We start from the raw sequence: 20,257 nt of genomic DNA, 5'->3' as shown, positions 1-20,257 counted from the left end.
TAATCTGTTGCGCCCCCGCCAACTTCCTGGGTCAAAGCTAAAAGCGGAACTTGTGCCCAGCCGCTCTTAGCGCCGGTGGCTATTTTTGTCTGAAGAAAAAGGGCCATCCGTATCAACCAATCCCTAACCATCCCTCGTTAGCGTTGAAACAATTGCAAAACAATCCTATTCCTTCGTTGACTACGGAGTACAGAGGAAGGACGAGGGAACTATGCCGTCTTGGCCCCGTCTTGGTCTACTGCGTATGTGTGCGATCATGCAATATTTTGTCCCATAGCAATACATACAAGTATCGGTGAGTTGACCGCTCCTACTTGACGTAAACGAAAGCCCTCGACTCTCCATACATGCTCAGCGAAAGCCAAGTTGTTCGAGTCTTGAAACCACCTCAGGTAGGACAAGTTCCGTCTTTTCGCTACATCGCAAACGTGCCATTGGCCAGAAATGCTCGTTGCCCTCCTTAAATAAACTGGCTTCGTTGCGGACACCTCCCACATTCAGGATGCCAATCGACATTCCTCGATTTTGCGCTCTTTCGACAAGCCGCCAGGCGGAGAAGGTTGCCAAGCTGCTTCCCATGACGAGGAGTTTGCCCGCCTCGTCAATTGCTTCTTCAGCGGCCGTCTTGGTGGCTTCATCGACGGATTCTCCAAACATGACAACAGCAGGCTTGAGGATTCCGGCGCTGGACCGTGGTGACCAGGCCCCGTCAGGTTCCGCCTCTACTATTGCTTTGGTTGCCCCGTCCTGCAGATACGGAGGTGTCAGCAGGCACCTGGGGCACGGTGGATAGCGAAAATCCGAGTAATGGGCACCGGGAATTTCTACGTCGCCGTCTGGATTCACTCGCAGCCCCTTTTGGCGTTGTTCCTCTGGCACATCAGTCTTTAAAGCTCCGCTTTCCATAACGCGAGCTAAAAATTCCGACCAAGCAGGATTAAGGCGCAGAAGAGATTCTTGGAAGCTTTCTCTTGACATCATATGGCGGCAATTGACACAAACGATGGATCGTAGATATCCGTGAAGCTCTAGCACAGGGAGGTCTGGGTGGGCAACATTATGAAACGAGTCCACGTTTTGCGTAATCACTGAACTGATGTAACCTTTGCGCCCGAGCTCTGCGATGCAGAAGTGTGTGGAATTCGGGCCAGAGTCGCGCAACGTGGGATATCCAACAAAACTGCGAGCCCAGTATCGCTTTCTCGCTTCATGTATGGTCGCAAACTCGTGAAAATAGATCGGACGGTACGATGCGTTTCGTCTGTAAGTCCCATTTTCGCCACGATAATCCGAGAGCCCAGAGGCAACGGATATGCCCGCACCAGTGAGAAGTACCGTCTGGGCATTCAACCCGACATCGGTACCTCTCAGCAGGGGCGACGGTGGAGCGGAGAGGAAAGCTGTTACCGCATCGACCGCGCCTGATAGAGTGTTCGCTGAGGACGGGAATATGATGGGCGGTGAGAAGGGCGCAGTGAAGGGAATTCTCAACCGCCTGGTCATGAGCAAGGCATGATCAAACTAACTCGGGATATTTTGGTGCCTCCGTGGGACGAATTGGGCAAATTTTTGGCTTTGACACGACTGTCTGGGCCGGATGTTCCGAGATCTAGCAATCTCCAGGAACTGAGGCTGCGGTTCTAGATTTTAACTGGAAACGTTTCATCGGCCTCAAAACATCAGTGCATTGCCCCCAGTGAGCTAGGATCCGGTCTTGGCGGAGCGTCGCGAATCCTTGTGCTTCCGTTAGTAAGAAAAGGCGGGTTGTGTGGTTCGATTCGGATGGCTCGCACCGACCGAGATTTCTCCAGGGTTTGTCGGTAAACTAGTGCAGAGAGATCGTAGATCAACAATGGCAGCGAGCGAGACGGTGAATAGGGCTTGTTGAAACAAGCGAGAAGAAAAGCTGCTCGCTCCAAGAGCCCATGGATCCCGGTGAATTTCTGCGGCACTGAAACCAGGCCTTTGCCAGCTTGGCTTGCGTCAAAAAAGGTTCCTGGAGCTTGGTGAGTAAGAGAGCTTGGCCGTTGCAGCTTCGACAGTACCTTGGATATAATTGTCGCGGAGTGCAGTGTAAGCTGGCCAGACGTATAACTAAACCATCCCGGCTCGAAGGAAATAAGGCAGTTCGAAAACAAATCACCAAACATCCTCCACGGTCCAGCTTGTGCTGGGCCGTCGCTTTACGGGGTGATGCCGCTGACACAGCTGAGCACGCGTGCCAGAAGCGGAACCGTCAGACTCAGCCTTTTGATCTGCCGACGCCCACACGAGCGAACCGTCCCACCAACCAACGAGATCGCGGAACGACGCTGCAGCTCGATCCAGCAACGTGTCTTCCAGACATCAGCCAAAGGTATTTGCTCCCAACCCTTTCGTGCTCATGCGCATGGGCAAAAACCAGCGACACTCCTCTCGCACCCCTTGATCTCCACCGACAGAACCTCTCGCCCCTTTCTCCTCGCGCCCCTCGTGGCCATGTCGAGCCACCAAGTCCGAAACCATGGCAGCCATGGGCATCACCACCACCACCACCACCACCACCATCACCATGATACCACCTACCTTGTCTCCAAGAACAGGAGCGATCCCGGCGTCCGCATAACGCGAATTGGGCTCCTGGCCAATCTCGCCATGGCTATCGGAAAAGGTGTCGGAGGTTATATGTTCCATTCACAAGCGCTGGTTGCCGACGCGTATCATTCTCTCACAGACCTTGTGTCGGACTTTATGACTTTGGCAACGGTAACCTGGTCGCTCAAACCGCCGTCATCGAAATTTCCCACCGGATACGGGAAGGTGGAAACCTTGGGAGCACTGGGTGTGAGCAGCTTGCTCCTCTGCGGAGGCTTCTTCATGGGCCTAAATGCAGCTGAAGTCTTGCTTGTTCAAGTTTTTCCAGATATTGCAGACATGGCTGCCCACTGGGGGCTTCTTGGTCATGGTCATTCTCACGGACACAGTCACAGCCATGGGCCTGCAATTGGGCCTAATATCAATGCTGCTTGGCTAGCCGCAGGATCTATTGTGATTAAAGAATGGTTGTACCATGCGAGTGAGTCGATCTTAAAACTAGAACTGAACGCCGAGCCTGAGAGTTTTACTGATGTGGCTGTTTTTCTTTTGTTTCCTAGCTATGAAAATTGCCATTCAACGCAAGTCGTCCGTGCTTGCATCCAATGCCATTCACCACCGTGTTGACTCCCTCACAAGCATTGTTGCACTGTTGACCATTGGCGGAGCACATGTCTTCACAGATGCATCCTGGCTCGACCCCGTTGGAGGACTTTTAATTTCATTGATGGTCATCAGGGCGGGATGGGGAAACTCAAAGACATCATTGTTGGAGCTGGCAGACGTGGGCGTAGACGAAGATATGATCGATTCCGTCAGAAAGTCAGCCATGAAAGCATTGGCTACCGCGTCGAGCGGTTCTGAAGTGGAGATTCGTGACATTCAGGGTATCAAATCGGGTCCGAACTACCTCATGGATATAGAGATGGCAGTGCCAGAAACCTGGTCGGTCGGCCATACACGACACATTGAGGAGTTGGTCCGACAGCGAGTCGGTGCGCGCGTTAAGAGCGTCAAACGGTTGAAGATACGCTTTACGCCAAATAACCAGAAAGAAGTCACCTTTGCGGAAGAGTTCATAGCGCCGGATATCAGTCCTCGAAGTAGCCCTGAGCCAGAGATAGAGCACAGCGGTGCCGAAACAGCCATCAATTCTAATCCCAAGTTACAACAAAATGGTATTCGAAAACGTGGGTGAGCTCGTGATACAGGTTTCAAATCGATCTTGTGGACCCTCTTGTGCTATATGCGCAAAATGTATTCCATCCTGACCTCCCCTATGAGGCCGTTTGATTTACGGCTTCGGGCATCCTTCAGGAGGAGATGATACATTCAGGGGTGCCTCTATTCCGAACTCCTGCCGTGAAGCAAAGTACGTACATACAAGCTGCTACTCTAAAAGAGAGGGGGGGGGTTTTTTTGTGGCGCACTTTGGTAGCTTGATCTTGAAATGCCACATTTCCAGCGTTATTTCGAGGTTGGCGACTGGATTTTTTGTATGTCTTCGGATAGATTTCGAATATACCCATTCAACTATTGCTATGGTCATATTATATAGTAAATCGTATGCAGCCCGGCCGGCAAAGACCGTCACACCCCGGCGCCTGGCATCTTATCCTGGAGGGCTATTCTCGCTACCCGAGAAGTTTGGGAGGCACATTCCGGCTCTGGGTCGGTCCTGCTGAGGATTATCACGATCCTGAATCTGGTTGGGCCTCTCCTTGCAGCCACGCGAAGGGGTTCAAATTCCCTGAGCGGTCAATCACATGGTCTTGCGTTGGCTCAGCTAGTTTCAACTTAGTTACGTAGTTACGGAAAACAGCACATGGCTTGCTAGTTCGTGCCCAAGTCCATCTGACATCATCGCAGCCCCTCAGCATGCCTGCGAACAGAACTGGATTTGCTGATCGCATGGGACATTCACATCACCGAAAACGCGAAGTTGGAGGCTACGGAGAACCACTGGGGAAAGAATTTATAGAGATGTCTATGAGCGTTTAAACATCCATTCAATCCAGTTATTTGACTTATATGTGCCTGGTTTGTTTGAGACAACCTTCTGTCCTCCTAAGCTTGATCACTGCTATCCATGCGACAAAAATGGCTTCGCAAGGCCCTCTGTACATAGGCTTCGATCTCTCGACGCAGCAATTGAAGGGTCTCGTTGTGGCCTCGGACCTCAAGGTTGTCCATATTGCGAAATTCGATTTCGATGTCGATTCGAAAGGGTTCGATGTAAAGAAAGGAGTCCTTACCAATGAAGCCGAACACGAGGTGTTTGCGCCCGTGGCTATGTGGCTGCAAGCGTTGGATCATGTCCTGCAACAATTAAAAGACCAAGGACTAGATTTTAGTCTGGTGAAGGGCGTTAGCGGGGCAGGGCAGCAGCACGGCAGTGTCTATTGGAATAGCAACGCGGAGACGACGTTAAATGGCCTAGATGGCGGGAAAACGTTGGAGGAGCAGCTTGGAGCGGCGCTATCCTACCCTTACAGTCCCAATTGGCAGGATGCGAGCACGCAAAAGGAATGCGATGAGTTTGATGCGTTTCTTGGGAGTAAAGAGAAACTAGCCCAGGTCACTGGGAGCAAAGCCCATCACGTAGGTCCCCAAAAAAACAACAAAAAAAAAAAAAAAAAAAAAAAAAGGAAAGGATATATATATACGACATTCTGCACAGCTCTGACGGACAACCATAGAGATTTACAGGCCCCCAAATCTTAAGATTCCAGCGGAAACACCCCAAAGAGTATCAGGAAACATCGCGCATATCACTTGTCTCGTCGTTCCTAGCTTCGGTACTTCTAGGTCGGATCGCGCCTTTTGACATCTCTGATGTCTGCGGAATGAACTTATGGGACATGCAGAGAAATGCTTGGAATGACGACTTGATTAAATTCTGTGCCGGAAAGTATGGCGTAGATGAGCTGAAGAAGAAACTGGGCGACGTGCCGCATGATGGCGGCTTACATCTCGGAAAGATTCACAAGTACTTTGTCGAACGCTACGCATTTCATCCCGACTGCACTGTATTACCCTCCACTGGGGATAATCCCGCAACAATTCTCGCACTTCCATTGAGGCCCTTGGATGCCATGGTATCTTTGGGAACTTCAACTACATTTCTCATGTCGACTCCAGAGTACAAGCCAGATCCTTCAACACATTTTTTCAACCACCCAACCACGCCTGGCCTCTATATGTTCATGCTTTGCTATAAGAACGGAGGACTTGCTCGTGAGCAAGTCAGGGACGCAATAAATGCTAAACTAGGAGCTGGACACTCTTCAAATTCATGGGAACATTTCGACCGAATCGTGTTAGAGACGCCTGTCACTGGACAAGAAAATGATTCCGATCCGATGAAAATGGGACTCTACTTCCCCAGACCTGAAATTGTGCCAAACCTTCGCAATGGTGAATGGCATTTCAATTATAAACCCGAAGACCACAGCCTCCAGGAAAATCCCGACGGCTGGAACTGCCCATTTGACGACGCCCGTGCGATAGTAGAAAGTCAAATGCTTTCACTCCGACTACGTTCTAGGGATCTTGTTCACAGTCCCAAAGAAGGTGTTCCGGCGCAGCCTCGTCGGGTATACCTGGTAGGCGGAGGCTCCCGTAACCATGCTATCGCCAAGGTTGCCGGAGAAGTCCTAGGGGGAGTGGAAGGGGTATATAGATTGGACGTTGGGGAGAATGCGTGTGCATTGGGAGCCGCGTACAAAGCCGTTTGGGCAGTTGAGAGGTCACCAGGCCAAACATTTGAGGACCTGATCGCACAGAGATGGAGAGAAGAGGAATTCATTGAAAGGATTGCCGATGGATACCAGCCGACTGCTTTTGATAAACACGGAAAAGCTGTGGAAGGCTTTGAGATGATGGAGAAGCAAGTGCTGAAGCAAGAGTCTCAAAGAACTAGTTAATTGCCAGAAACCTGATGTGTCACTGTGGACCAGATCGGTCCGGGATAAGAAATAGCCCTTTTCTGTAGACGAAGGACTCTGTATAGAGCCTAATTCTCCCATAGACCACCAGAGCCCTAAAATAGAAGACGTTATGGGATCTGGAAGAAGCTTGAGTGGTTAAAGCTTAATTAGATTGGGGCTTTGGAGGGCTCGTGACCAGCAGAACGTTGTGTGCCCAGTTGCCCAAATGACGGGAAATGTGCGGTGGTGAGCAGTTCAGCCGAATAGGCACCGAACGACGATCTCTCTCATAGTATTCTCTTGAAAAAATTTGGTTACCTCACATATTTCCTGAATAGAAAAAAAAAAGTATAACTGATCAATCAATCTGACTGAGCATCTTGTCCCTCTGTGAAAAAAGTCCTAGTTTTCAGCCCGCAATGCCACCGTCTTGACTAAGTGACATGATCCTCACCATTAGCAGCGACTGTCTACCGCAACATAACTCTCCTGGCTGAAGCTGCATAAAGTACGTCACAAGTATACAACCCATCCCTCCAGCGAGCCGAAGGAGGAGCTTGTGCCGTGCCAGAGCTGGGGGAAGATGGAGGAACAGGTATTTATTTATTTTTTTCTTTTGCTTCCACCGTCGATAGCGTAGCGCTCTGCCCCGCTGTAGCATTTTTTTTGGACCCCGCGACGAGCTCAGAGTAGCTGACACGGATTTCATATCTGACCAGGTAGCAAATGCTATTGAGATCGCGGGAAACCCGTCCTCTGACCAGACCATCAAAGCCCAAGCGTTCGACTATCTCAATCAGCTCCGAGCAGACCCCTCCGGCTGGCAGGTCTGTCTGTCACTCTTTACGAAAACCCCGAGACGTTCGGATGTAGTTCGCCATGTTGCTTTGGAAATCATTAACAGCGCTACCCAGACCGGGCTGGTTGACATCCAAGGCCTCAGCTTTATCAAGGACAATCTCTTGACATACCTGCAGCAGATGTACGGGCCCGACGGCGCGGCGCAATCGGATCCTTCGAATATCCAGAACAAAATTGCCCAGACAATAACGTACCTATTTTCTGCCCTTTATGCAACCGAATGGAATACTTTCTTCGATGACATTCTACGCTTAACGTATAATGGACCGGATAGTGGTGTGCGGGATAATACCCTGGGTATTATATTTTACCTCCGTGTTATCAACTCGATCCATGACGAGATTGGAGATGTGCTTGTGTCACGCTCTCGCGCTGAGCAGGATAGGGCCAACATTTTGAAGGATCTTATTCGCGAAAGAGATGTTCAGAAGCTTGTTACATCCTGGCAGGATATTCTCTCGCAGTGGCAGGAGAGAAACGACTTAATTGCTGAAATGTGCCTTAGAGCAATCGGGAGCTGGGTGAGCTGGATTAATATTTCCTTGGTAGTCAACCAAACGATGCTCGACCTTTTATTCCGTCAGCTCGCCAGGGTTAAGGATGTTGATCTTCATCAAGGGGGAGAAAAGGTTCGGGATGCTGCCATTGACGTGTTTACAGAGATTGTGGGTAAGAAAATGAAGCCCGCTGACAAAATTGACATGATTGTCTACCTGAATCTTGAGAGCATCGTAGCTCAACTTACTGCGAGTCCTCCGTTGCACGAACACCGATTTACCTCTAAATACGATACCGATCTCGCCGAGACCGTAACTAAGCTGGTGAACATTACGACAGTTGATATCGTGAAAGCTCTTGATAGTGAGGATGCCGACAATGCTACGAAGGAAAAGGCTGAGGCCCTGCTGCAGGCGTTCTTACCTCACATCCTACGTTATTTCTCAGACGAGTATGATGAGATATGTTCCACTGCCATTCCTTGTGTAAACGAACTCCTATCATATCTCCGAAAGGTGGCGAAGAGGAATCCTGCCATTATTCCCCAACAGAGCGCTATGTTATTGCCAATCTTGAAGGCTATTATTCAGAAGATGCGCTACGACGAGACCTCGTCGTGGGGAACTGAAGATGATCAGATGGATGAAATGGAATTCCAGGATTTACGGAAGCGGTTAAATGTTCTCCAGCAGATCATTGCATCTACCAATGAGCAACTCTATATGGATGCTGTGAGTGAAGTCGTAAGAGCAACATTCCACAATGTGCGGCAGTCCGGAGGTCAGATAGATTGGCGCGATCTTGATCTTGCTTTACACGAAATGTTCCTCTTCGGCGAACTTGCTGTCCGATGCGGAGGGTTATATACCAAAAATAAACCTAATAACCCGGCTTCTGAACGGCTAATCGAGATGATGCTCATGATGGTCGAATCCGATATAAGGTCGTTCCGTCATCCAGCGACACAGTTGCAATTTATGGAAATATGTGTCAGATATAGCTCATTCTTCGAACATCACGCCCGATTTATACCCGGGGTTTTGGAGGGGTTTCTTCAACTGGCTCATCATCAAATGACAAAAGTGAAAGTCAGATCTTGGTATTTGTTCCATCGTCTTGTCAAGCATCTGAGAAACTATATCGGAAATGTTGCCCAGACCGTTATTGCAGCATTGGGCGACCTTCTCACTATCAATGCGGAGGTACCTGTGGAAGGACCTGACGGTGATGATATGTCCTCAGAAGACCACGAAGGATCGGCTGATGCATTATTCAATAACCAGCTTTATCTTTTTGAGGCAATCGGCACAATTTGCTCCACTTCCTCTGTCCCGTTGGACAAACAAGTGGTCTATGCTCAGTCTATCATGAACCCTATATTCATTGATATGGAGAGAAACTTAGGGGCCGCAAAATCGCATGATGAGCGAGCATTATTACAAATTCACCACGATATCATGGCTTTAGGCACTCTTGCAAAGGGCTTCTCTGACTGGATACCAGGGACATCCAGTCCGGCTGTGCCACCCGCGCCAGAGATCTCGGAAGCATTTGGACAAGTGGCCGAAGCAACCCTGGTAGCCCTTGAATCCTTAAAGTTTTCCTTCAGTATTAGGACAGCAGCTCGAGCAGCATTCTCTAGGCTAATTGGTGTCCGCGGATCACACAACCTACCTCAATTGCCACGATGGATTGATGGATTACTTACGCAGACTTCATCGAAAGATGAGATGGCCCTGTTTTTGCGTCTTCTGGACCAAGTGATTTTCGGATTTAAAACTGAGATATATGGAATTCTGGATACCCTCCTCACCCCCTTCCTTCAGCGTGTTTTCGCGGGAATCTCTGAGCCAACAACGGGAACGGACGATGAAATTCAGCTTGCTGAGTTGAAACGGGAATATCTCAACTTTTTATTGATGATCCTCAATAATGATCTAGGGACAGTGATCATCAGTACCAGTAAGTGTCTATTATTATACCGGCCCTGGGTCATGACTGGAAGCACTGACGGCTTGTTTTAGCAAATCAACCTATTTTCGAGACCGTTATCACCACCATCGAGCATTTCGCCAAAGATGTTGATGATTTTCCTACGGCTAAAATGGCTTTCCTCGTACTATCTCGAATGTCTAATCTCTGGGGTGGACCAGACGTTGTGCAGCCCTCGAACCCTGCGAATGGCACAACCCCATCACAGTCTGCTCTTCCGGGATTCACACAATTCATGATTACGCGCTTCTCTCCACTCTGTTGGGCGTTGCCCATGAATCCCTCTTTCAATCCAAAGGACGCACAGGCGAAGCAAGTTCTTGGAGAGGCAGCGGCTCTTCAGAAAATAATCTACCTTAAAACAGGCCCAGAATACGTTCGGTGGCTGAGAGAAACAGAGCTACCCGGGATGGGAATGGGGCCTGATCTTGTTAATGAATATGTCGGATCTTTAGAAATGCTAGATATAAAGGGCTTTCGTCAATTTTTTCAGGTATTCACTCTTCCCTCCCATATTTGAGGATGCGGCGAAACCGTGGATTCCGACACTGACTCGATATATCTTTTATTTCCATAGGCATTTATACAACGTTTTAGCGCATGATACCAGCGGGTTCTAAAAAAGAGAACAAAAATTTCTTGTATTTCTTTTGCAGACGCACATCTACCATTGATTCTACGCCCCATCCACATTGCTCCTCCTAACTCCACGATCGTCCTCCCGATTTGCCTTTTTTCGACTCTTTCCCTTCCTGCCCTCAGATTCTAAGCTATCTCGCCTTCCTCCATCCCCCATACGATTCCTTAACCCTCTCTTTCTTCGACGTCCGTGGTACTGCAATCGGTGAATCCACGCTATGCTTAAGCTCGCAAGCAAAGCCCATCTATATTCTATCCCTAGGTCTGATTGCTCTGATCGGCTGGTTAGGGTTAGTCCTTGCTAAAGGGATAAACCCCTCAGCTGTCGATAGGGTGGATGTTCGAGGTAGGATCCTTCATGGCTGGATAGGGATGATTACACTCTTCATGCCCATTCTGGGTATCCTGCTGATAACAGGGAGCGCGATAAGCTGTGAGATGATAAAACTAGTTGAATGATAGTTAAGGAAGTCTGCGGCACATTTGATATTTTCCCATTGTGAGATGTGATGAGGTGCAAAGCTGTGAATAGAGAAGTGACGCAATTTACGTATTACATTAAAAAAAATATAAAAAATTTCAGCTTTTTGGAAGCTTTCAAAATATTTAAAAACATAAATTACTTGGATATTTAATCTATACTGATTGTCACTGAATGATTATCTGGAGTTTTTACTTCCTAGATTTATTGGTCCTGTATTAGCTATGCATGCATCATAGCTTTTGCTGTTTTACATTATCGCTTCTATCAAAGTCAGTACCCCAAACTATCACAGAAGCAGGCCTGGGGACATACTATGCGAGCAAATACTTTGCAGCATGCTCGATATGGTCATCTGAGAAGGTAGCCATAGTGTAGTAACTATGATCATAATCTGGTTGGTATCTGATGTGCACACCGGACCCAAGACCAGCCTGTTTAGCTGCTTCAGCAAAGTTCTCAGGGAGCAGCTGGCCTTGCTTATAGAAGTTGTCACCCGTGCCCTAGCAAAGTCTTAATCGATCCGTTGCTGCGAAATCAAGGAGCGGATGCCACTTACCACATCGATAAGGATATCTAGAGGACCTCCCTTCCATTGTTTTATCAGCTCCGTGGCATCGTGTTCTTTCCATTTCTGCGTATTCTCTTCTCCGAAGTAGCCCTTAAATGCCTTCTGACCCCAGGGACAGTTGATAGGGTTGCAGATTGCAGCAAAGGCGGAGACCGACTTGTATTTTCCGGGATTTTTAAGGTACTATTCATAATCACCGGTTAGCAACTTCATATAGGAATTCGACTATGTTTATCCCCAAATCGAAATTAGAAGTGCTTAACGGCATACCAATGTCAACGCTCCATGGCCTCCCATGCTGTGGCCCGTGATGCTAACTCGGCGCGAGTCCAGTTGTGGGTAGGCGGCGAATACGGTCTTGGGTAATTCTTCCGTTATATAACTGTACATTTTGTATCCCTTATCCCATGGTGCCTTTGTAGCGTCCACGTAGAATCCGGCGCCCGACCCAAAGTCGTATGCATCATCTTCTCCTTGAATATTAAGCCCTCCTATCAGGTATATATTAGCTCCAGTACACTCGGGAAAAGGTGCACGAGGGCCCAGGACATAAGGACGGCATCCAAGAGCGATGACAACATACTTGGGCTGGTATCCGGATATAGCACAGCAATTCCTTTCTTGCTTGCTCCATGCTGGAAGAAGCCTTTCTCCGAGCAATTTTCGGCTGTGCACGTCAGCCCAGAGAGATAAATTAAAACGGGAATGCTGGAGCCCGATTTGTTTATCGCTTGTGGTGGGAGATATAGGTTGAAGGCCATCTCGCATCCTGTTGTTTCAGCTTTATGAGACAGCTTCAAGAGCTGTCCGCCAAACGAGGCGATGGTAGCTTTCACTGAGACGGACATTCTGCAGGTTGATGACAAGAAAGGAATTTGAGCAATTGAGAACTGCAATTGAAGAAAAAGAGTAGGCTGGCAAGCCGATATAAATATCAGTAGAAGTTCAGAGCAACCCCAAAAGGGTAAAGAAATGCAGTTGAGGGGCAACTCCGATGAGGGGGAACTTGGGGGAAGTGCGGGGCAACTCTGCCTGCGAATCGGCCGATGTCGTCACTCCCGATCAGCCCCTGGTTATGCAGCCATTTCTTCTGCAGGTCTCGCACGGACTGACTACGCAGTTGACTCCGACAATTATCTCCGGGATTGTCGGGCCAAAAGCCAATCAACAGCTCTCGAGATCGACTCCCCGTGCGAACAGAAGTCGACAGGAAAGGTTCTGCATGGAAACCGGCAATTGAAACCGACGACCGATTGAAAAGCTTAAATATTAAGGAGCAATCCCTTCTATTATGTACCTGTCATCGTCTAATTGTAATGTCCCCAACTCCTCGCTAGCATTAAACAATTCCAAACCGTATCCTGAAAAACGCCTTATTCCAAAAACACAGGAACACCATAGACAACTGGCGCCGCGCCATTCAAATATTTCAAAATGCAAGCATCCCTTGATCTTGCAACTGCAGTGTCCAAGCCAACCGACCCAGGCTCTTCCAACCCTAAACCACTCTCAGAGTTATCAGCCATCTTCCCATTTTTCCTAGATAAGCGACCTAGTCCGGGGTTCTCCTCCTCAGAGGAAAACAAGCCCCACTGCTTGAAAACCCCTTCCGCAAAACGATCGATATCCTTGTCGGTAACGTCCCAGAGCGTAGCAACCAAAGCAGGAGAGCCAGCTTGCATATAATTCCAAGGTGTACCATATGGTTCGAATTCGCCAGCTTCGATCATTGCTCCGCTACTACATCCCATCAAAAAAGTGACGGCGCAGCGGTCAAGCCTTTTTATCGTTCGGCCACGGATATATTGGGCGCCGCTTCCATGCCCAAAGTAGAGGAGAAGATCCTTAGATTCTAGAGCTCCCCTAAAATCTTCTTCGCTAGGCTCTTTTTGAGTAATGTTGGTCCAGCCATCGAATTTGGAGAGCGGAAATTGGAAAGTGTTTTGCGTTGATTTGAGATCTCCACTGGGGTTGAGAATGAACGCTCCGCTTTCTTTCTTAATATGATATCCTTGTCGTGAGACATTTGCCCCTTGCTGGGCCTTAATATCAAAGAGCCGTTCGCGCAAACAGTGGAGCGATGGTATCCTGGACACGGAACATCCTTGCAGACAATCCAATGACTCCCACGGGAACGAATGAAGAGTTTTGTCAAGTATGAGAATTGTATGTGGCTGTGGCTGAGAGTTTTCTTCCCTCTGTTCCGCTTCGGCGTAGCTTCGCAAAGCATCCAAGGTTTCAATGACCATCATGTCAAAATCAATTTCGTCGTACGCATTCCTCTCGCCCTGGAATTGCAACGCGTCAACAACAAAGTATAGCAGGTCCATCACGGAGTCTTCTGGGTCATCCTCATCCGATAGTCTCCTAATGTTCACAAAAAGCTCCATGACGTTTCGGTCCAAGCTGAGCCGGCAGTCCTTGTTCTTCCCTCTTTTTCCACGCCTTGACGGCAAGTGTTTATTGAGAGTTTTCTCAAAAGAGTGGATGAATCGCGAAAGCAAAGCTTCATTCTTCGGCTTCTGAGAAAAAATTCCCCGAAAACCTCCGAACCATATATTTTCAATGTTGTGAAGGAGATCTTTCAGTCGCGTATCGAGAGCCTCCCGATTAGCCCACCATTCCTTTTTGGCCTTTTTATCCACCCGAGCACGGGTATCATGGGCGCTTCTGTTGGCTAATTTTATTATTTCCAGTAACTCTGCCTTGCCATCATCGAATGAAAAAGTCTCTTCATCATCGTCGTCTGAGTCGCTTCGTTTTAGAGGAAGGCATAGCATAAACGGTGCCTGGCCAGCACGCAGTTTCGATATTACAAATTCGTTGTGGTCAACGCCCAGGCTTATGGAGACAACGTTCCAAGTATCGGGGAGGAGATCAATACAGTCTTTCGAAACGTCAGAAAACTGGAGCGAATTTCCATTTGTCCTTATGTCTGGAACCAAGGGCCATTTCGGCAATTTTGCAGATTCGCTCAGTTGTTTATCGGCCATGATAGCACAGTGCTCCCGTAGTAAAGCAGTATCTCGTCCGGTCTCTGTTCCAAGATCAGATGATATTCTTTTTCGCTTGACAAAGACTTTAAACGTAATTGCCTACCTTTAAGTTGCAATGTAGAGAAAGGGTCGATAAAATCACCACCTTTGGATGTTGCGTATGATAGAGCTGACACTTTACTCGTTAAGTAAGAAAAGACATGGCAGTCCATTGTCGAACAGTGAGTCACTGCCAACGGGGAAAAGGTATAGAGGTCTTGTCTGGCTGTGGATAAAATCCCGGTGAAATCTTCTCCAACAAGTCGACTGGGCTTTGACTTTTTCTTTGGAGAACTAGCAGAACTTGTGGCTGATGAAGCTAGGTCCTGCGCGCTCTCTGTTTGCTGGACAGAGGATAGGGCGATACAAGACTCAGGAAGGACACAGTAAACGCCATGGCTCGCAAGTTTATGAACAGCCTCGTTCAAATAAAGGTTAGCTCTGCGGATGCATTGAGAAACATGACTATTCTTTGAGCTTGTAAGTTTCTCGGCTTCGTCTAAGAGAATTCCAGCATCCTGAAGTCGTCCATTAGAGAGTAAAGCCTCCGCCTGTCGACGTAAAATATCGCCGCGTAACTGCAAAAGCGAGGACGCTCGAGGAAGGCCAGGTTCTCCGTAAGTTTTCGTAACTGAAGCTTTTTCTGACTGTTTGCTAGTTTTTCCTGACCGTTGAGCGTGTCTTGTTTTCCGCTGGGGTCGGGATTCGTTTCTAGTGTCGAGGCTTAGTTCTTTGATTTTCGTCTGAATTTCATCAATTTCGCTGTTCGGCCGACAAGGTAATTCGGTAATTCCAGTTCGCAGTAGCTCCGCCAAGGCGTTGTGACATGCATCAAGCATTTCATATTCTTCTTCCAGTTTGCCGCTGAATTCATGGAGTGCAGATACGTGGTATCGCAATGCGACGGTATGGATTGTCTCGTGGACTGTCGGCAATTCTGCTTCCAACGCCTTCAACAGTTCCTGACCCTTATCCACTTGGTTACCACGGATGTTATAGCTACCCAGCTCTGCCTTGATGAGAGTGGCTAAGCAGGTGGCCCCGAGAGCTTCGCTTGCATCTAAAGCTAGTTGGGCATAATAGACAGCATCTTGATACAGCCCATTATTAGCAGAGATCCGGGATAATTGCTGCAACGCAGTGCAGTGGGATGAAAAATATGGCCAGTAGACGGATCCTGTGCGGTAACCCTTCGCCGGCTCCTTGCCGGCAGATGACAGGTCCACGTTAGCAAGTTTCTCTGTAAGGGCATCGGCCTCTTCGATATTGTCGGCGACCTTTTTATCCGTTTTCAAATTTGAATACTTTTCCAACCTTGCCCAAAGTCGGGAACTCAATTTCACCGCATTCTTTGCATAAAACGTGGCCTCGCCAATTTTACCTTCAGTGAATGTTATTCGTGAAAGAATACACGCTGCATCAATTCCTATTTTATCGAGGCAACTGCGCATGCGCATAGAATCCTTAGCCATCTCGCCAATGTTAGTTTCGAAAACCATTTGGGCATCTTGAAGAACCTCGAAGCTAAATATTTCGTTAATACACGACCTTCTTCCGATGGATTAATGGCTTCGAGGCCTACCTTTTTTCCGGGCGCCCCATCTCCACGAGATATTCAGCGTACGCAAGATGCCATGATATTAAAACTGACGGGCATATCGCATGCTGTCCAATAACCTCCTTTGCCCTTGTTAGTACTTCGCCTGCCCTATCAGGAAACCCGAGGCGACTCAATTGAACACCCATTATGGACAGTGAAGTCACAAGCAAGGAAAAATCACGTTTCTCTTGAAGCTCCAGGACCTTTTCGAGGACTGACAGCAAGGTTATTTGCTGCATCCATTGCGCCTTAATTTCCAAATAGTCGACAAGGCCACGAAGTTGAGAAATCCAGGTGTGAGGATCGGATATTTTAGCTTCCACCGATTCCCAGGTAGCCCAGCTTTGCGACATTTTCGCCCATGACTGGATGACAAGTTGCAAATCGGCCGTCTGTAAATCACCACTGTAAAACCCCAGTGCCAGACGAAGCGAACTCATTATATCCTCTTGGTATGGATACAAATCCTGATCTTTGTAGAGCTCTAAACCCTGGGAAAGACATGATTTTGCTTCCTGTGAAAGATAATCGCAGAAATCAGAATCAAAGTCAATGTTTGATTCAAGGAATAGCCTTAAGCTGGAGACAAGGACCCTTGACCGTCGTAGGGGGAATATGTCTATAGAGTATATTGCAAGCAGCTTTGTGATCATAGAGGCAAGGCATTGAGCTAACATATCGGAGGGATCAACGGCAAAGCTATCAACTAGAAACGCCATCTGACTCTCGAGCAACAGAGCCCTACTCTCAACATCAAGGGCTTCATCGTCATATGCAAGCTGAGAGGTCTTGCGTACTTGTTTCAATCTAGCCTTGATGTAACTGCCTAGCACGCGGCCCAACGCATACGCAGGACTTTGGGGGTTTTTCCAAATGTAGCGGAAGGGCCTCTGGAAGGACTGGGCACTGGCCAACTCCAGAGTGCCAGCTATTATGTGCGCGCGAATTGCAGAGCAGTAATTGGTCTCTGCTTTTGCCTCATGCCCTATCTCCGAATAAATAGTGGCAAGTCTCTCGATTTTGATAGCAATGAAACCTGAAGTCTGTTCAGCCGGTGCACAGTGCCCTAGGATATTTATTGATCGCTCTAGCAGAGGAACGAGTTCAAACGCTGATTTCCCAGCTTCCTTCTGCGCAGCGTATCGTGACCAGTAGAGATTGGATAATCTGAGAAGGCCGGAAGATACGCCATTGGATGCCTGGTTATTGTCATTATTGCAATGGTCGTAGCTGAGACGGTTGAGAAGGCCAAAGCAGTCGATTAAGAGCGGGCTAATTCTTCCCCAGGGAGGTTGTTCCGTGCTCAATGATATTTTGGCTACAGCGATGCTAGAATCAACGGCTGAAATCGCGATATTCTTGCAGGTCCCAAGTCGTAGCATAAACCCGGCCTTTGAGTTTGCTTCCGCATCAAACGGTGGCGACGGGCCCAGATAACGGCTAAGGAAACGAACAAAACTCATGAGGTACTCATTAATACTGAGCCATAAACTCTCAACATCGAATGTCATAGTATTATCGACAACCGCAGCATCTGTCAAGCCATTCACCGCTTTCATAATCGTTTTTTTGAGTTTTGCAGCCTCCATGAGCAATTCGTCCAAGTCGGTTAAATTGCCCTTCAATGGAGCACTTAGATTGTTCGCTGCGTCAGAAATCGCCGAACTTATCTCCCGCCGATGACGAGGGGAGGTCTTTAGAAATTCGATCTGGACAAAAGCAGTTTTGCAACAACAAATAGCTAATTGCAATGGCTGTGAAGCTGTCAGACAAGCAGTGGAAGCTTTACAGAACTCAATTGCATCGGATAGACACCCGGCTGTATACGCTAACTGGCCCAAAATTCGCAGCACTATGGATACGGAGGCAGACTTAACATTTCGAATGTTCACATTGTATCCGTTCGAGTTCAAGCTCGTTTTAAGTCGCAGAAATGCTTCCTTGATACATTCAAAGTCAGCTTTCTTGATGGCCGAACAATGTCGTGTCAATGCCGAGAAGTACCGAGCGAGAGGGTGCCATAGCTCCTTATCAGCGTCGTATCGATGTCCTGCCATCTTCCACCATAGGCACTTTACTTCGAGAGAGAGAATTTGCAACGCTACTGTCACAGTAGGCTTGATTCGCGATTTCATGCTGCAAGGGACCCCCTCTCCCGGAGATACCGTTAACGCGGCAAGGGATAGAATTGAACTGGAAAGGGATTGCAATTGTTGAGCGGCCTTATCTGCAGAGAGTGTGCCAAATTTGTACGCCGCAAGAATAAGATTGGGTGGGCTGCAAGGATTGGAAAATACCAAATGATTCATCATCTTCTGCGCTGTGGCAGGTTGACCCTCAGTGATGACGGCTCTCAATGCTAGATTTTGAAGAGAAACAAAAAGTTGAATCATAGCGCCATCTTCTGGTACTTTCGGAACAAGAACGAGGTCCTCCATTTTTTCGCTTGCCCGCTCGCTTTGGATTTCTTTGGCTGGATTGGCTGTCCGTCTAAGTTTCACTTTTGGAGTTTCGCTATCGAAATATGCTCGTATTCTGCCTTTCAATAGCCGTAGCTCCCTAATTGCCATATTGTTGAGCCCAACGGCAAATAGCTTCCCGATCAAGATACAAAGCCCTTGTTCCAATTGGACGTTAAGAATTCGAGTTCCATCTTCATTACATTTTAGATCTCGAAGGCTAGATAAAGCTAACAGCGCCGATTCTGCAACCCCTGTGACATTGCTCGCTGCTGTGTTTCGCTCATTCAACCTTTCCGAAATTCCTTTGGCTTTCGTTGGTGATCGGATTGTTCGATTCGGGGAGGTAGGCTGAAGCGGTTTCTTCGGTGATCCCGGGTTTTTCGTAACCGTATTCTTTTTTAGGGCATTATCAAATGGTCGCGGGGATTGAAGTTTAATATGTTCGGAGAGTGTTCTTGAGGAAGCATTGAATATTTCCGTGGCCAAGGCTATTTTGTTCTGTTTCGAGAGTGGAGGAATGGGAGACTCGGTTCTAGTCTGAAAAACGGCCACTTTTGTGGTAGCTCTAGAATTACCCGTCCTTGGCTGGCGACGAGAGGATGAGCCAGCCTTGACAGTCTTTGCACTTTTGCGCTCCCCAGTTTTGCGTTCGTCATCCACGGCTGAAAGGAGTTTGCGCAACAACGATACGGTGTCGCTAGTGCAGGTTGACGGGCTGAGGACGGAGCTCTTCACTGAATCAACCAGTGAGTGCAATGTTTGATTTGCCATCTCCGTAAAAGGCGTCTGTTGACTGATGAATGCGGGAACGGCTTTTCTCTTCACTGGCACCACAGCGATATTCGATGGTCTGGTGTTCGCTCACGTTGCTGGGATGTTGGCCAACACCTGTTGCCGGGCCAACTTTTGATTATGTAATGAGCACGTGATCTGAACGGCGGTCCATACCGGAAAAATGAGCTTTTCGGGCAACCGTCGGAAAACGTTTATCCGACGCGACCCGTTGAACCACGGGTCGCAAGCTTGAAACTGTAGATCAACCATATATTTACAATGCATGTATAAAGGGTCCAAAACATATAGAATTCAGAACATATATATTTTTAAACTTGAGGGTTTTGAACCTGATTTGGAAGCTTTTCAATTACTAGGAACTAACTAAGTATTACAAACCACCTGCACAACCTGAATCATAATGAATTTTTTTTTTTTTTTTTTTTTAAATTTGAGCCTCCCTGGTTGGAGTCTCTGGTTCAGGGACAGGGTGTAAAACCAGCACAGAAGAATCATCAGGGCAAGCCCATTCAGACTGCTTGATCATACTTTCAAGCAAATTAGCTCCACTGCCTCCAGTTGAAGACAGGCCTGATGCAGAGATATTTGGCTGCAACTGAATAAAGAAAAAAGGCATGATTGGAGTGGAAGAGAAGAAGAGAGAAGCAGATGCAGCAGAGAGCAGGACAGCAGTAAATCAGTCTATCTTGACTGCTGATTTATAGATGATTTCTTCTGTCTTTTGCTTTTTCTGTCATCAAATATCAAAGTCAGTTCAATTCATCCTGACATTGCATCAAGTATACTGACTACAGAAGATAAACAATTGAACTTTAAGTTC

At 47.8% G+C, this 20,257-nt stretch overlaps 6 protein-coding genes across 6 annotated transcripts; 3 read left to right on the top strand and 3 right to left on the bottom strand.

The window, feature by feature from the left end:
* Positions 1-143: 143 nt before the first annotated feature.
* Positions 144-1,667, bottom strand: CIMG_04717 (silencing information regulator). Its single transcript, XM_001245275.2, has one exon. It carries the CDS (start codon positions 1,501-1,503, stop codon positions 352-354), a length of 1,152 nt encoding a protein of 383 aa, XP_001245276.1. The 5' UTR covers positions 1,504-1,667; the 3' UTR covers positions 144-351.
* Positions 1,668-1,943: 276 nt separating this feature from the next.
* CIMG_04716 (cation diffusion facilitator family transporter) lies at positions 1,944-4,118 on the top strand. Its single transcript, XM_001245274.2, has 2 exons — positions 1,944-3,055; positions 3,135-4,118. The coding sequence occupies exons 1-2, from the start codon at positions 2,194-2,196 to the stop codon at positions 3,770-3,772; spliced, it is 1,500 nt and encodes a 499-aa protein (XP_001245275.2). The 5' UTR covers positions 1,944-2,193; the 3' UTR covers positions 3,773-4,118.
* A 556-nt stretch (positions 4,119-4,674) lies between these two features.
* On the top strand, positions 4,675-6,581 carry CIMG_04715 (D-xylulose kinase A; the record flags this gene model as incomplete). Its single annotated transcript, XM_001245273.2, has 2 exons — positions 4,675-5,175; positions 5,274-6,581. 2 exons carry the CDS (start codon positions 4,675-4,677, stop codon positions 6,498-6,500), a joined length of 1,728 nt encoding a protein of 575 aa, XP_001245274.1. The 3' UTR covers positions 6,501-6,581.
* Positions 6,582-6,832: 251 nt separating this feature from the next.
* On the top strand, positions 6,833-10,458 carry CIMG_04714 (exportin-T; the record flags this gene model as incomplete). The annotated part of the gene is made up of 4 exons (XM_001245272.2): positions 6,833-7,098; positions 7,223-9,824; positions 9,887-10,347; positions 10,432-10,458. Exons 1-4 carry the CDS (start codon positions 7,087-7,089, stop codon positions 10,456-10,458), a joined length of 3,102 nt encoding a protein of 1,033 aa, XP_001245273.1. The 5' UTR covers positions 6,833-7,086.
* A 655-nt stretch (positions 10,459-11,113) lies between these two features.
* Positions 11,114-12,445, bottom strand: CIMG_04713 (S-formylglutathione hydrolase). Its single transcript, XM_001245271.2, has 5 exons — positions 12,129-12,445; positions 11,816-12,036; positions 11,534-11,728; positions 11,290-11,477; positions 11,114-11,235 (listed from the first exon to the last, which is right to left on the bottom strand). The coding sequence occupies exons 1-5, from the start codon at positions 12,391-12,393 to the stop codon at positions 11,208-11,210; spliced, it is 897 nt and encodes a 298-aa protein (XP_001245272.1). The 5' UTR covers positions 12,394-12,445; the 3' UTR covers positions 11,114-11,207.
* A 355-nt stretch (positions 12,446-12,800) lies between these two features.
* CIMG_04712 (separase) lies at positions 12,801-19,418 on the bottom strand. Its single transcript, XM_001245270.2, has 3 exons — positions 16,163-19,418; positions 14,645-16,104; positions 12,801-14,582 (listed from the first exon to the last, which is right to left on the bottom strand). Exons 1-3 carry the CDS (start codon positions 19,411-19,413, stop codon positions 12,919-12,921), a joined length of 6,375 nt encoding a protein of 2,124 aa, XP_001245271.2. The 5' UTR covers positions 19,414-19,418; the 3' UTR covers positions 12,801-12,918.
* Positions 19,419-20,257: the final 839 nt, after the last annotated feature.

The sequence above is a fragment of the Coccidioides immitis genome, assembly GCF_000149335.2.
Source record: "Coccidioides immitis RS genomic scaffold supercont3.4, whole genome shotgun sequence".
Taxonomy (NCBI): domain Eukaryota; kingdom Fungi; phylum Ascomycota; class Eurotiomycetes; order Onygenales; family Onygenaceae; genus Coccidioides; species Coccidioides immitis.
This window is presented reverse-complemented; position numbering and strand designations above follow the sequence as displayed.

Bases quoted from the DNA above. Each gene is read 5' to 3' on its own strand.
- CIMG_04717 (XM_001245275.2), bottom strand. From the start codon at position 1,503: ATGACCAGGCGGTTGAGAATTCCCTTCACTGCGCCCTTCTCACCGCCC.
- CIMG_04716 (XM_001245274.2), top strand. From the start codon at position 2,194: ATGCCGCTGACACAGCTGAGCACGCGTGCCAGAAGCGGAACCGTCAGA. The intron at 3,056-3,134 runs GTGAGTCGATCT...TTTGTTTCCTAG, and splicing joins AGAATGGTTGTACCATGCGA to CTATGAAAATTGCCATTCAA.
- CIMG_04713 (XM_001245271.2), bottom strand. From the start codon at position 12,393: ATGTCCGTCTCAGTGAAAGCTACCATCGCCTCGTTTGGCGGACAGCTC. The intron at 12,037-12,128 runs GTATGTTGTCAT...TATACCTGATAG, and splicing joins ATATCCGGATACCAGCCCAA to GAGGGCTTAATATTCAAGGA. The intron at 11,236-11,289 runs GTATGTCCCCAG...CTTTGATAGAAG, and splicing joins GCAAAGTATTTGCTCGCATA to CGATAATGTAAAACAGCAAA.
- CIMG_04712 (XM_001245270.2), bottom strand. From the start codon at position 19,413: ATGGCAAATCAAACATTGCACTCACTGGTTGATTCAGTGAAGAGCTCC. The intron at 16,105-16,162 runs GTAGGCCTCGAA...CGAAATATTTAG, and splicing joins ATGGGGCGCCCGGAAAAAAG to CTTCGAGGTTCTTCAAGATG. The intron at 14,583-14,644 runs GTAGGCAATTAC...ATCTTGGAACAG, and splicing joins CTCTACATTGCAACTTAAAG to AGACCGGACGAGATACTGCT.